The sequence below is a fragment of the Apaloderma vittatum genome, unplaced genomic scaffold (genome assembly GCF_000703405.1).
Source record: "Apaloderma vittatum isolate BGI_N311 unplaced genomic scaffold, ASM70340v1 scaffold7536, whole genome shotgun sequence".
Taxonomy (NCBI): Eukaryota; Metazoa; Chordata; class Aves; order Trogoniformes; family Trogonidae; genus Apaloderma; species Apaloderma vittatum.
The window spans coordinates 40,975-56,020 of record NW_009723351.1 but is presented as its reverse complement, the minus strand read 5'-3'; the positions used below and the strand labels follow the sequence as shown (position 1 = coordinate 56,020).

General features: G+C 39.3%; 1 protein-coding gene across 1 annotated transcript; it reads left to right on the top strand.

Moving 5' to 3' along the window:
- Nucleotides 1–249: 249 nt before the first annotated feature.
- RERGL (RERG/RAS-like) lies at nucleotides 250–4,632 on the top strand (the record flags this gene model as incomplete). Its single annotated transcript, XM_009872083.1, has 3 exons — nucleotides 250–323; nucleotides 2,749–2,891; nucleotides 3,993–4,632. Coding segments are annotated over 3 exons (500 nt in total), but the record flags the coding sequence as incomplete, so codon positions are not given.
- Between the last annotated feature and the right edge of the window lie 10,414 nt (nucleotides 4,633–15,046).

The following is a 15,046-nucleotide window of genomic DNA, read 5'->3' as shown; positions in this document are numbered from 1 at the left end:
ACAAAAACACGGACATCTCTCCTTTTCTCCCTCACAGAAAAAACCCAACCTCAAAACCAAACTCAAAAGCTCCCCCCACCCCACTGAAACTTAAAAAAACCCTGAAATGCAAACAGAAAACCCAAACCCCTTGACAACCAAAACATACTGAAGGAATCCTCGGTATTATCAAATCTCACATTTACTGCCTTTTCTCCACGATCATCAGTTATTAATGATGTTTTTCTTTGTGTACCATGTATCTTTTAGAATGCATCTACACTAAACACTTGTGCCTGGACGGGAGGCAGATACACTTAGAAATTTATGACCCTTGTTCACAGGTAAGAATTTCAGGGGTTGAAGAAAGGCTGTTCTTAATTCTACCTGTGTAATGGTAAGAAAAGATTGGAGTGTTACAAATTTTTTGTCTGTTCTTGCAATTTGTGCTTGCTTTTTTTTCCTGAAAAGACTGAAGTTTTGTAGTTGCTGTGGCTCAGAACTTCTGAGTGCTTTCGTGGAAGAAGTCCTTCGTTGCTTAAATCTTCTGTAAATGTTTTTGCATTTTGGAATATTACTAACGAATAACTTTACCCATTTCTGCCTTATATAGGTAAATACAAAGATAAGTTATAGGATTACATGCAATTTTCTCAAATAATGTAGATGAATGAAATTTAGTTTGTAAAGAAAGCAGTTTATTAAATGTCTGCAGAAATGGTCAAAGTAGACCTGGAAGTAAGATTTGTGTTCATGAAATCATAGAACAGCCTAAGTTGGAAGGGTTAGATCAAGGGAAGGCCATAATGCAGAACCGTATGTGTTGACAGCTGAGCTTTGGTCACAATAAACCACAGTGGAATAAAGTTTTTTTTTACTAATTTCTTTTATGCTGTTACAGGAATGGAGAAACTTAGAAACTGTATAACACATGCAGACATGGGCACATTTGGCTGGCTAATCACAGTAGCTCACAAGGTTCCCTTTTGGGCAGCAATGTTGGCTCTTACTAACTAGGATAGTGAATGCTAAAGCCAAAGCCCTAAAAGCCTGGCCTAGACTTCAATTCAAGGACTTAAAAACTTGACCCACTAAGCACATATAAATGAATCACCAAACAAATCTACCTTCTTTGAGAAATGCAACAGCATTGGTTGTCCCAGGGCAATGGAGATCCTCTAATAGCTGCTGTGCCATGTAACACTATGGAGACCATCCTTGCCATACAATCTGTTAGAAGCTACTGTTTGTGGACTTGTTTCCACTTCTCAGAAGCCCTTGCCTAAGTCCACTTAGAGCTTCCACTTACCGTCATTAAGCCCTGTGGCATGTGAACAAGTCTTTATTGGGAGTGGCAGCCAGCTGGGATAAATCTAATAAAGATTAGGCTACCTGATGGGTAGAGACTTTGGTTACTACAGTTTGGGCACCTTTTTTCTTTAAAGGAGGTCAGAGATCAGAGATCAGCAGTGTTAAGGACAAGTCCTCTTGCCAGCACTCTTTGAGCTGTCTTGTACCGATTCTTTCTTAGCAACAAGGCCTAACTTTAGCTGTTTGATGCTTTCTTCTTAACATCATTTTAGTGCCTGCAGAGGAGTGGGTAGCAAGTAGTGGTGATTCTAGAAAGAGATGGGTGGCATGTGTTTTGTGGGAACTGGTTCCAAGAGGAGGCCAGATTGGGGAAGGAAGAGTTGCAATGTTTTATTCTGCTTTCTGAAGTCTTCCTGCTCTCTGAGGCTTGCCTCTAGTAACTGGATCCCTGTTCTGCAAAGCTCACTCTCCCTTCATCTGTCTGGGAAACAGCTGTGACACATGCATCACCTTTCCTGCCCCTAAACCTGCTGCAGTCACCACAGCATAAAAACCCTGTTGCGTTAAAGATGCTGAAGTCTTCGGAAAGTTCTACAATTTGTTTCATCTTTTTTTTCCCCATGCATCTGCTTTTCCTGACAGCATTAGTTACTACCCCTCATGCTAAGTTACAGCCGTCCCAGTCCAGCTGTTTCTGATGCTATGGTGCTGCCCTGATGGTGAGCCAATCAAAGCAACCAGGGTGGGATGTCAGTGGAGATTATACGTTTCAAATAGCAATTTAAGCTAATTTAAAATAGTTTTGAAATTACATTTCTTAGCTTAATATGACAGTGTTCAGCTGTTGATTTCTAGAAATCATGAATGTGACAGTTTCTTGGGATGAAGGGACTCAAGGATTGGTATAACCCTCTTATCACTTGAGTGACTTTTGTCATTAATTTTATTAAAGTCAGCTGCAGAATGAAAGAAGATTTATTTTTTTTTTAGCTCTTTAAAAATTTCTCCTATGGATAAATACAATTTCAGACGAACAATGCAAAGAAATGAAAGAAAATAAAGCATACTGTAGTCAGAATATTAGGAACATGCCAAACAGAGCTATAACCAGAAACTGCGCAAATATTGATGGCTTCTGTGTGTTTCATTCTGATGTAACTCCACAGAATATTCAGCATCAGAAATGGCTATACAGGTTATGTAGTTTTACGGATTAAACAAAGTGTAAATGTTTCATAATACTTTTGTCAGTGATCCAAATTGCCATCTGTAGCGATAGTTATTTATTAGGCTTTTGGAGCAGGATACACCTGAATTCAGTGTTAGCACCTAGATCCATTAATATCTTTTGCAATAAAAGATACAACATTCTCACATTCACAGTAACAAAGAAAATGCTCTGAAGTGACAACAGTAACGTTCTTTCTGCATGTGAATTTGAACTTCTTTCAGCCACAGCGGGGGAAGCTCTCCCTCACAGATGAGCTCCACTGGGCTGATGGATTTATCATTGTTTACGACATCAGTGACAGAGCATCATTTGCATTTGCAAAAGCATTGCTGTATAGGATCCGAGAGTCTCACATAGGAGCTTGTAAAAAGTAAGTGGCATTATTTTTTTTCCCTCAGCAAACGTACAAAAAAGCTGAGAACATTTCTGTGAGCTGCAGGCATACTAGTACCAATTAAAATCCAGCAGCATCCAAGTGGCATAACACAATACCAACAATAAGGTACCTGAAGGTAAACTATGTTGCAAATTGTAATCTATCCAAAGCCAAGCACATCAGGATTTTTGTTCTTATTTCTTACAACACTACTATTTAAATAATTGCCATAAATCTGTCTACTGTGATTTACATGGGTATAAAGCTGACATAGTCAGTCTACGCTTTTACTCCCCTACTTTACTACCAATGGAGATGCACCAATGTGGGGGTTGAAGAAAGCATTTCCCACAATAAATGAATCGAATACTATGAATGTCTCCAAAACGGCCTTTAGTAGTGACCCCAACGTTACCTGTGCACATGGGTGACCATGTGGTAAGAAACAAACTACTTTCAAAAAGAATTGCCAAAATCATTAAGTCGGAGCACGTGTGGTGGTGTGTACTCCTGCAACAACCAGCTGAGGTGCTTTCTAAATAAATGAGAATGAGATTCTTTCCTTGTATCAGAAATGTATGTAAAAACAAACCAAAAAACTAACACTTTTCTGTCTGTACTGCTGACCTTTCCTAATTAAGTTTTCTCCTGAAGGAATAATTTTAGCAAAAGCTTGGAATTAGGATTCCTGTGTTTTCTTCTGAATTCTGCCCTGACACTTCTTCTGTTACCTAAAAATGGAGATAATGATCAGCTTACTTCTTCATGAAGTACAGGAGCTGACAATGTACTCAGCAGTACAGAGTATGGCAACTGCAGTGGATGAAAAATACATGAATTCACTGAGCAGAGGAACCAAAATGAAAACTTAGTGGCAGAGAATAGCTTGTCTGGAAAATCCTTTGGCATTTGACTATGGCAAATGGAAAACTACAACTCTACTTGGCAAGACTAGGGGGTTTGTTTGTTCTTTTGGGTTTTTTGCAATGCCTTTTATCTTGAACAGGCATACTTCATTACACACTATATGTAGCACAACATAAAACACAATATTGTAAAATGTCTTTTCTCTAATTGAAACCTTTTTGATTTCAGAATGATCGAGTCATCGGTATTTTTGGTTGGTAATAAACAGGATTTATGCCACATGAGGGAAGTTGGCTGGGATGAAGGACAGAAGCTGGCAATAGATAACAAGTGCCAATTCTGTGAACTATCTGCAGCAGAACATTATCAGGAAGTTGTAGCAATGTTCACAAAAGTCCTGAGGAATATCACCTCCAATTTCAAAATGAAGGAGAAGAGACGACCAAGTGGATCGAAGTCAATGGCCAAGTTGATCAACAATGTGTTTGGGAAGAGAAGGAAATCTGTGTAAAAGATGGTTAGTTTTGAAGTAGGAACAAGCTGAAATAATGGAGCAGAGGCAGCTCTTGGGATTCAGTCAATTTCCTCCAAAGGTCAATGCCTCAAGGAGTAAGATGGTAGAAAACAAAGGCGGAAGATAGTATGGTCAAGTGAACAGAGTCTAGACCTAGAAGACCTGACTCTCTATTTCCAGTTCTACTACAGATTTACTGTGTTAGGGCTATGTCACTTAAACTCTAAGCTGCTCCTCTTTTTATCTTGTAAGTTCTTCAGGGGAGATTTTTAGTCTGCATTTATTCAACACCAACACAGTCTTGGATAGGGCTTCTAGGTGGCAACTGAAGTATAAAAAGTTATTTCCAATAAATTGGGCCTTGTTGATCAAAATCTTACTTCAATATTCTGAGAAATATGTTTTTTGTGCAAGAACACTTGCGCTAAAGTAAAGATGCTTCATATAATAATGTATTTATATTTAACCCAAGGAAGGATGGCTCAGATCATGATGTGCCTCAAGGTGCCTAGCACTTGCTGAAACTCAAATGAATTAAATGCTGAGACACTGAATCTACAAAAGGTGAAACCTGTGAAACTGCTTTGCAGAGACACCAGAAGTAGGGAAGCAGATAAACAAAGCAGTATTTTCTCCTATTTCAGTACTTTTTTTTGTGTTAGTTTTTTTTGAGTGATGAAAGAAAGTAGAGAGGGTTGAGGACAGTGGAAACTGGAACGTTAGTGAAATGTTAGTGAGTGTTGGACTGTTTTGGCAAGGTCACTGTTTAGTGAAATAATTTTATGCCTAGGGGCTAGCGTAAGGCCAGGTTAACATTCTGGGCTGACCCCTTTCACAGATTAGTTTTTGTGAGTTGTAAAAAAAGTTTCTGTACCTGTAAGATGGATGTGCGTGTTCAATTTTAGATGCGAATGGAATCTTGAAAAGCACATGGACTCGTAAGGAGTACAAGATTTTTAGGATGTCTGCCTGGATTTAAAGGTCAGCCTGCTGGTAAGAGCTGTGCTCCTTACTTACACAGAATGTTTCTTCCTAGGACAAATGTCTTTACAACTAGTCATCACTACAGTATTGAAATGCCACTTGAGGGAGCACTAAGGAATACGTTAGCTACACTTTTCAAATGTGGATATTAAACATCAGACAGGTCTAAATATATTGTCAATTTACATTCAGAGCTCTTATTGTAGACAACTAAATAAGGGCTTAGCCCAGCATGTTTGAAAGTGCTGTGCTCATACAAAAATTCTGAAAGGGAAGAGGAGCGATCTGAAGATGAATTTACTTTCTCCTACCCAGTTCTAAAGGACAGTTGGGATTCAGTCTTTGTAAGCTGCTGAGGTGAAGCCTACCTCTGCTCTGAAACCTTATCTGCATTGAAACTAGTGACTGAATTGGTCACAGCAGAATAATGATTTTCAAATATCTACACCCATAAGATAACGTAAAAAAAAGGTATATAATCTTAGCATTACAGCACATTTTAATAAGTGTTGACCAAAGATCACTTCATTTTTTTGCGGAAAATATACTCTTTATTTCACTTATTTTAAGACTATAAATATTGGAATATAGTTCTCAGTGTTGACAGGCACAGTGTTGCTTTATTTCTATGCAGATGCTGCTCTGCCATAAAAGTAGTAGTGCATTTAAATGTATTGTCAATATCTGAGGCTAAAACTGAAGACTACTCATGTATGCCCTTTAGTTTTCCAGCACACATGGAATTCCAGAACTACTAGACTGTTGATTTGTCAGGTAGCAGTATCTCACCAGCTCTGGCGTTGCCAGTTTCAGGAATTCTTATCTGTATTTACTGCTATGGTATTAAATAAACTGGATATAAGAATGTAGTAATGTTTGAGGTTTTTTGCCTTTTTTTTTTCCCCTCCCTTTACTGTGGTATAAAACTACAGACTTTTTGTTTAGACTGCTGTAAAACTGAAGCACCATGCAGAACTGGACTTCAAACTAGAAAAAGTAAAACTGTGAATCAGACACTTGCTCAAGGGAGCCTCTAGTTGCGTTTCCTGCACACAATGAAGAAGCCTTCACGTACAGGATAAATTCTTTATCCTGTAAAAATTTGTCAAGACAGCTACAGTGAAGCTAATTAGTTTTGATTTGCTCATATTATTGGGAATGTAGACTTCCGGACTGGTGGAATCTGTAGTACACCACAGTTTTCCTTCCGTTTTTGCCCAGATGGGCTAAGTGTTGGAACACAGAGTGGCTGTCTTCTGGTCCATGTGCTAGGCTGCATTTACCCAAAAACCAGCTGAAACAGCTGCAGGATGCATTTAGGCTTTAGCATACTAATGCACCCAGTATAGACATAATTTGATGTTCTTAGGATCAAGATTTCAGTTGTCTTTTATTGCTGATAAGTGCAGATGAACAAAAGTGCAGAATTTGGGAATGAATTAAATTTTAAAGCAGAAATACATTTTCCCTTTCTAAGTGTATTTATTTTTTTAGAATAAGTGAAGGACTTTTAAAGAAATGGTACTTAAAAGACTTCTATATATATATTGCTAAGTGTTCATGGAGTTTTTACAGTGCAAGTGGTTTGTTTTTCGCTCAGCCACATTAGAAAATGCAGGCAAGAACCCTGCTTGCATAATACAGTAAATGGTGTAACTGATATTTGATGCTTACCCTTGATAGGGACATCACTTAAGGTGTGCGAAGCTCATTGAAGAGAGTGGAAATGGAGCTATTTGTGTTGCCATGGATTGCTTCAGCATATGACCCATCCTTTCTTGCCAAAAGATTTTGAAATTGCCGTATGAGAGTTAAAAGTTTCTTTCTGTCATGTCTGGAAGACCTTGTTTATGTGAACTTTCTAGTTTCAGTAGAATTTTGCCTGAGAGAGGCATCTCCCTGTCTTCAATGTGTTTTTACTTTAGAAACAGTGACATAAAAGCAAAGATTCTACTGAAGTATAAAGGTAAGAGCCCCTGGCTCCCAAATGCTGTCTCTCAGAGAGCTTTCAGGGTTTTTTTTGAAGGTTTTTTACTATAGTTTTGAAGTAAACAATCAAGACAAACACAACCTCAACTCCTTTTCCTGCTGTTATTTAACTCTTCTTTTTGTAAATCCCACTATAGTCACATTCACAACAGGGCAGAGGGGAGAACACCACGGAAAAACTTAAAAGCATGATACTCCTGGAACAAGCAATAATTAGGTGCAGCATTGAGTAGACCAACCAAACATGCTGCTTCTTTCTAATATATCTAAATCAGGCTAGCTATAAAAAAGTGGATCAGAAGTTTTGATGCCATGCTATCTATGAAGACAAAAGTAAGTACCGTAGTTTTTTTTAGCTCGTTGCTTGAAGCTGATTTCTGAAGTGACAAAAGGTTGCACAATGAAGTGTAAGGACCCTGTGAAGTGCAAAGACCTTGCGAATTACACAGGGGCATCTTGTTTCTTTCTTTTCTGTCTATCGGACTATACTGCTTTGAGGACGGTGCAACAACTACTATTTGAAGGTGCCTGACCCTGGCATTCTGTTCATCTAGGAGGTAGAGAGAGGGACAGATGCTGTGACTATCGTCCTGAACAGGTATGGTGCTCCCACTGACAGCTGGATCCAAGTCACTGTGGTGTTTTCAGAGGGTACGCTTGAGATTAGGGCATTATGAATCCCACTCAAAGCAAAACTAAAGTGCAATAAGTAACCAAGAACATGCTGAACTTCCTTCAAGATGCCTAATGGAGCACATGCTTCAGGTTAAAGAACTTTTCATACAGATCAACTTTGCTTATTGGATAGAGGAACAAACTCCAGCTCTGATTAATATGCTTGAAAGGAATCCCTGCCTATCCACTCTGAAGCAAAAAGTGTATTACAAAAACCTCCAAAAAAACCCAGCAAACAGACAGACTGCCAAACTGCTAGAAAAATCCAAAGCAATATTAAAGTGTTCTCTATATTAAAAAAATGAACACTCTATCTCTAAACCTGTCTACAAACCTTTTCATAGTCTTAATCAGCCAATGAAGAATAAAAATAAAGGGAAGATAAATTCTGATGGGCTGTTCAGCCAGTTTGAAAAGCAAAGACTTTGTTTACGTGCCTAAAAGTGGATCTGGGCACTTAAGCGTCAACTTCTATTGTTTTAAAACTTGGGTTTGATTTTCCATAAAGAAGCAGTTCTGTAAATGCCCAAGTGTTGAATTTTTTTCGCCACAATTGATATTATGTGAGACAGGCAGGCTATTCTGGGTAGGAAGTTATTTTTAAACAGACATTACTCTTTTCCAGAAACCGACTGTACGTTTCTGTCTTTTTTTAATTGCTTTACAAAGTAAATTGAATCCCTCTGGTTATATAATTAATATCCACGTTTAGCCCTATATATTTGACATGACTTGAGCCATTTACTGCTACGTTCATTTTTTAAAGCTGGCTAGCAGTTCAGATATGCATTTTTTTTTTAACTCTGTAAAACATCAAGAGATTTTTCCAGTGGAGGCCTCTAACAGTACAGAAAACGAGCAAGACAAGTTCTTATCATGGGACTTGAGCGAAATGATTTAAGTAGGTCTGTCCCTTCGTATGCTCTGATGCTCGTATTCAGCAGCAAAATAGGATCATGTCTATACCACAAAAGGTATTTAACTACTTGAAATAAATGTAAACGAAGCAGAAATGGAAACACTTGACTTTCAAATTATAGGCATTTTTGATGGAGACAACTTTTTAAATAAGCTTCGCACGGGGCTTTGTGGGGTTGTTTTGTTTGTTTGCTTGAGTGCTTTTTTTTTTTCTCTCAAAAGTAGTTTCCAGTTTTCCAGGGGATTTCTGTCCCCGAAGGAACTTTATTTTGCAGAAGCTGTGAGCCTCCCAAAGTTTCCCTGATCTTTCGCGTTCACCGCGGCCGCTTCTCCAGCTCCGGCAGCGCCCCCTGGTGGCGGCTCTGCCGCACCGCAGCCCCGCCCGGAGACGCACAGCAAGGAGCTAAGGCAGAGTTAGGCAAGAGCGTTTCTTCTCTTACCTGTAAACTGTAGTACAGATACGCTACTTTAAATAAGCAAGGTCACTTCTCTTACCTGTAAACAGTAGTACAGATACACTACTTCAAACTTTAAATAAGCAAGGTCACTTACTGGAAGGGCTCCCAAGGTTGGATTCACCTGGCCCAGTATGAAAGTCTGCTTCTGGATTCTCATCTCAGCTAGATGCCTTTCTACTAAACAATTTACCTCATCAAGGTGATGCCTCAAATAATGTAGATGAATCACTCTCCAAAAGGCACTAAACTCTCCACCAACTATAAAGTTAATTAGGGTTGGGGATTGCTAAAGTTAGGTGAGATGAATCATGTTCCAAATATGGCCTCTTGGGGCTCTTTGCTAGCTATTTCACCCTGCATCTTCAGCACTACAGAGCCCATCTGTCCTACTTTGCAAAGTCAATTGAATCCCTATGGTTAGACAATTAACATCTAACTTGAGATGACCATTGGGTCATTTAATGCTAAATTTATTTCATATGATTGATCAGGGTGCTGGGTTATATTTGATCCTTACTGAACTTCATGAAGCACCCTGAAATCCAACTGTCACATGTTTAATTAATGGATGAACTGGAAATGAAGCTGAGGATAAGTTAACTGAGTACTGCCACAGATTGTTTCCAAGCTAGCTCATTAAAACCTAACTAGCAGACCTTGATGCTTCACTGCAGTCTGCAGCAAAGCCATATTTTAAATGCTTGCCTATGGTTACTCCAAAAGCCTAAGGTGGAGCAGAAAGTTAAATCAGGTCTCCTGACTCCCAATCTAGTGATTCAACTAATCGGTTGTTTTTTGACTTGGAAAATATGTTTCAGCAATTTGTGTGTGAGAAAAGATATTATCTCAGTTTGTGACTTATTCTGGTGGCAATTACCAGCCATATGGAATGAATCAAGCTCATTACTTGCAAATGGATGGCATAAAATCTCTGCATCAGTTATGCCTTGATTTGCTGTTGACTGTCCTTCTCTTTGCAACTAGAGGATTTTGCACCAAATGGCTCTAATCTTAAAATATTTGACTGCGCAGAAAGCTTAACTAAACAACAGAGTTGTTCAGTAAGCTGTTTCCTTTAGGCCACTGATGGGAGGCCACAGGCATATCAGTTTCTCATCACATCTCTAGATATTTCAGCTCTCCAGTATCTAAACAACAGTATAAGAAGCCCAGAAGTATGCTTGCTGCTTACGGACCAGATGGCTGCTCTTCTAGAGTGTATGCAGCAGCTGAGTTGTAAATGTCTTTTCCTCATGGACAGTGCTAATCTGTGTCTCTGAGTTATATTCTGAGACTTTTTTTCATGGGGGAAGACAATGTATTTTGAAACTTTACTTCCGCTTTCAAATTTGGCTGATATTTACTAACAGGTTCAAAAGTTGTTAGTGGGAGGATGTACTGACAGGGCAGTTCAGGAAAGGTTCAATGGGTAGCCAGGCTGGAATATAGGCTAAAATATTATTTTATGCTTTTTTCCTCCCCACACGCGGATTAAAAAGTTAAAATATAACAGAAACTGCTATGCTTCCTCCATGTAAGATATCACCAGGATAGCATCTTTTACTTTGCAACAAGATGGCTGCATACAAAAATCCTAACTGAAACACAATTCTTATCTAGAATAATGGATTATTAGAAATATGACTTACTGGCATATAGCTAGGCCTCATTCTTCAAGTTGTCTGCATGAGAATGCCTGCTGAGTGAGCTACCCTACTTACTAACGATGAGTCACATAGGTAAAGCTACTTGTGTATAAGGGTTCTTATAGTTGCTGGGCTGATCTAAATGGATGCACAATTATATGATTAAATACAACAATATTTTTTATTAGCTACACATAGTTTTGACTGTCGCTCAGAATTCAATTGCTTTAGAGGATTCCATAAACAACCGAGGTAGTCTGGGATCCGTTCTATACGGACCTTAGGGAATACTGTAAATACTGAGCTAAATCACATACCTTATCTTAGATGCAAGTGGAAAATCTTCACAAAAGAATTAATCTATGCTCATCTTTTACAAGGTTCAAAACCTCCTTCCATTTGCTTGCATTGTTGATTGTTAATACAGATCTACACACAATTACTACTGTTCATCTAGGTGTTTCTCTCTAAGCATACAGGGTGCATGCAGTTTAGCCTATGTTACAATAAAGGCCAGCATATACAAATTTTTCTGTCCTGAATGGTGCAGTCTGGTTCACAGAACTACTTAAATTATTTTGTTCCCATCTAGCCATTAAACAGTGCCTCCGAAGAGATTTTGTCCATGCTGTTGCTGTAAGTCTCCTAGGAACCACACCAGATGCACTCAGCTCAGCAAATTACTCTTTCTCCTTTCTGTTGTTTCCTTCTCAATCCACAGTTTCAACCTCTGGATCTTCCTGTGATGAATTTAGTAGCAGAATGTATGTACACTTTGACTACTAATACATAAAGCAGACATATTATCATGCCTCGATCTATTTTTAGCATAGTGCACTGATAGGTGTCTCGGGAAGCAGGGGACGTAGGAGAAACATTTCCCTCTCTCTTCTCTTTCCATACACACAAACAAATGCACACGTGATAAACCTCCTCTGTTTCTGGAAATTCGTGCTAACATATTCAAATACAAGTATGCCTGAACAGAGGTCAAAGTAGGCCAGTATATACAATACTTCAAATGTATGTACTAGCACTTGTCACACACAAGTCACAGGACAAATAGATAACTTAAACCATGTATCAAAACTTCTGCTTTTACATTTTGGCAGCAGAGTACGTACACCTACATGCAGGAGAGAGATAGATGCTGGTCTAAGAGAAGTTCTGGAGATTGTTCGTAAGAGGACATCATAGTCAGCAACACTCTCTTCCTGCTATTAACCAGTATTTTTTCTTCCCCTTACCCTAAATGCAAGCATTGGTTTTGCACCAGATCTGTTTGGTCACTGATTGCTTACTAGGTGATGGTGTGGGCCAAAATTACTGTCCAAGTAACAGATATTTTCCACATTGTCCCTGTTGAGAATCACGTGAAAACTGATCTAAACTAAATTTGAATGAACAGGTGAGGAGTTAGAAGCAGTCCCATCCAGTCTCAGCTGTATTCTTCAGAGGGGGTATGCACTCATGGGACTGAGAAGGCGCACTGATAAATAAAGCACTTGTGCCTGGTTCCACCCCGCTTTTCTGAAACTGCCATTTCTCCAAATCCACAGAAGGAACACACACATAGTCTTCAGTCCAAACCCTGTTTTTCTGCAGCTATATCTCCTCCTTCACCCAGCTGAGAAGAGCTGTAAGCCTTTTTTTTTTTTAAATTTGACTAAACTCGGGGTCAAACCCTGCTTGCTGTTATTCTGGAACAAACCCAAAATGACTCCAGATTTACAGTGGTACAAGTGAGAACTAAATTATGCCCTGCAAATTAATTTAAAAAATCTTTCAGACACCTAAACAGATGGATAAAACAGGCACAGATTCTCAGGTCAACTTCCACCAGAAGGAATCTCTCATTTGACTTACGGTAGAAGTAAAATGCTATGATAGTAGCTAACAACAGAAAGGGAGATGCAGTAAGGGAGGGGAATATTTTTCCTCATCAAACTCACTTGATTTAAAACACAGGATGCAAAATTAATGATGGCTTTGAGTGATACCTGTATGTTTTATAGGTTTATGAATTGGTTGTAGTAAAATCTTATTCATCCTATATCACTAGGTATTGTTTCAGCCTATTACAGGAGATATCTATCTAGAGTTGACTGAATTGTATTAATCTGATCCTAGTTTAATGATGCCTTAACATTTTTATGGGAGAATTTAATGTTTGCAATATCCATGTTCCTTATTTGAAAGTGTGACTTATAGGTTCTCATCTTCCTTAAATTATGAAATCCTTCAGCTAATAAAGGAAAATGATTATGGTTTGCAAAAAAGGCAAAGTCATTTAACAATCCATATAACTGTCTATTGTAGGTCTTTGCATAATAATTGTAATTTAGCTATTAGGACTTCTAAAGGCAGTTATCAGTCATATGCCACAATTCTGAGGAATAAGGGAAAACTCAAATTATTTAAGGGCTTTGTACTTTTCAAAGGGAGGAAAAAAAATACAGCAGAAATCAATAATACTTTTAGCAATAAAAAAAAGTTCTACTGAAATAACCAGTTGTTGATGGTAATTTTTCTAACTATCCAATATTAAAATTTCCATCTATCTCCCATTTAGCTGTCACAAAATGACTTTCATTTTATACAGATAATTCTGTAAGCAAGGAAAGCCAAGTTAGGAACCAAACCTGCAATTCTTGATGTCCAAGATTTTCTATTTTCACCCTACGTATATGACAAGAGGTGATCAAAGAAATCAAATGGACCGTAAACTTGCAGAATATTTCTCAATTTGAAACGACTACCTAAAGTTGAATTCATATCTGTGGTATATCACAACTATTTCCTTCACTGGTGAGGAATCTGCACACTTGAATCCAGCTTAGTTAACCGCATGTGTGTATTTCTTGCGCTATAGTTAAGTCTGCTGTTGTAAGATTCTCTTCTAAGACCCCAACCCTCCTTCCTCCAGCTCCCAGCTGTTCTTAGTAAGAGCTATACCAGGGAGGCAGACACCTGGCTGAGGTGGTGTCACATCCTCAGCTTTCAGGACAATGACTCAGGTTCACTGATTTCAGGGTCAGGATTAAGGTGAGTGACACTAAAGATCTGAACACCAGTTTTGTTTATCAATCACCAAAGAGCTAACAACAATGTATTTCAATTGTCCACTTAAATCCACATCTCCCAGCACCAAGCTATTAGCAAGAAAAAGAAACCAGCCTTGCCATGGATAGCCTTCTGTGAAAACTAGAAAAGAGAGAAAGAAAGCAATAGAAAAAGGGAAGAACACCACCCTCGAATCCAGCGACAACCACAGCACATGCAGCCATCTCCTTGTGGTGGGCAAGGAGAGCACCTCAAATGCCTGGAGTGATCGCGTTTTATACAGTCAAGTTCCCACCGCATCGCATTGTTTAGCCCTTGTGGAAAATCACCGGGAACCAGTCTGGGGGATGGTAGGGGCTTCTGAGGAGGGGTTACCCCTCCCTCTTTCAGCTTCTTGCGGCCACAACTCCAAGCCCTACCTGCCCCCACACCTCCACCTGTGCAGGGCTGGGGCAGGAGGCTCAGCAAATTGCTGAGTCACCCCTGCACAAACACAGACAGGTGCCAGGCGGGCGGCTCTGGCTTGTTTGGGTTCAGAAAAGGCCCAGGCTGCCTGAGATATTCATTTAGCAGTCCCTCACAGGTGGCCACCATCACCTCAGTCCCTGTGAAGATTATGCAGCAAGTTTCCCTGGAAGCCACTTCCAGAAACATAAAGGATAAGAACTTGACTAGGAACACCCATATTTACCAGGAAAAATATTTGTTCCTAACCAACATGATCACATTCATGATGAAATTTATGTCTGTGTGGATGGAGGTAGAGCAGTGGATGTAATTTACCTTGAATTTCACAAGGCTTTTGACACTGTCAAAGGAACATTGTAGAGATGGACTAGTCAGGAGGACTATGAGAAATGGGCTAGATGGTGAGGCTGAGGGGATAGTGCTTAGTGGTTCAAAGTCGGGTTTCTGCAGGCAGTTGTCAGAGGCTAATACTGGCACTGACACTAGGGAGCATTTTGATTGACAGCCCCTGTAACAGGAGAGAACTCACCCTCAGCAAGTTTGTGGATGACACCAAGTGGAAGGCAA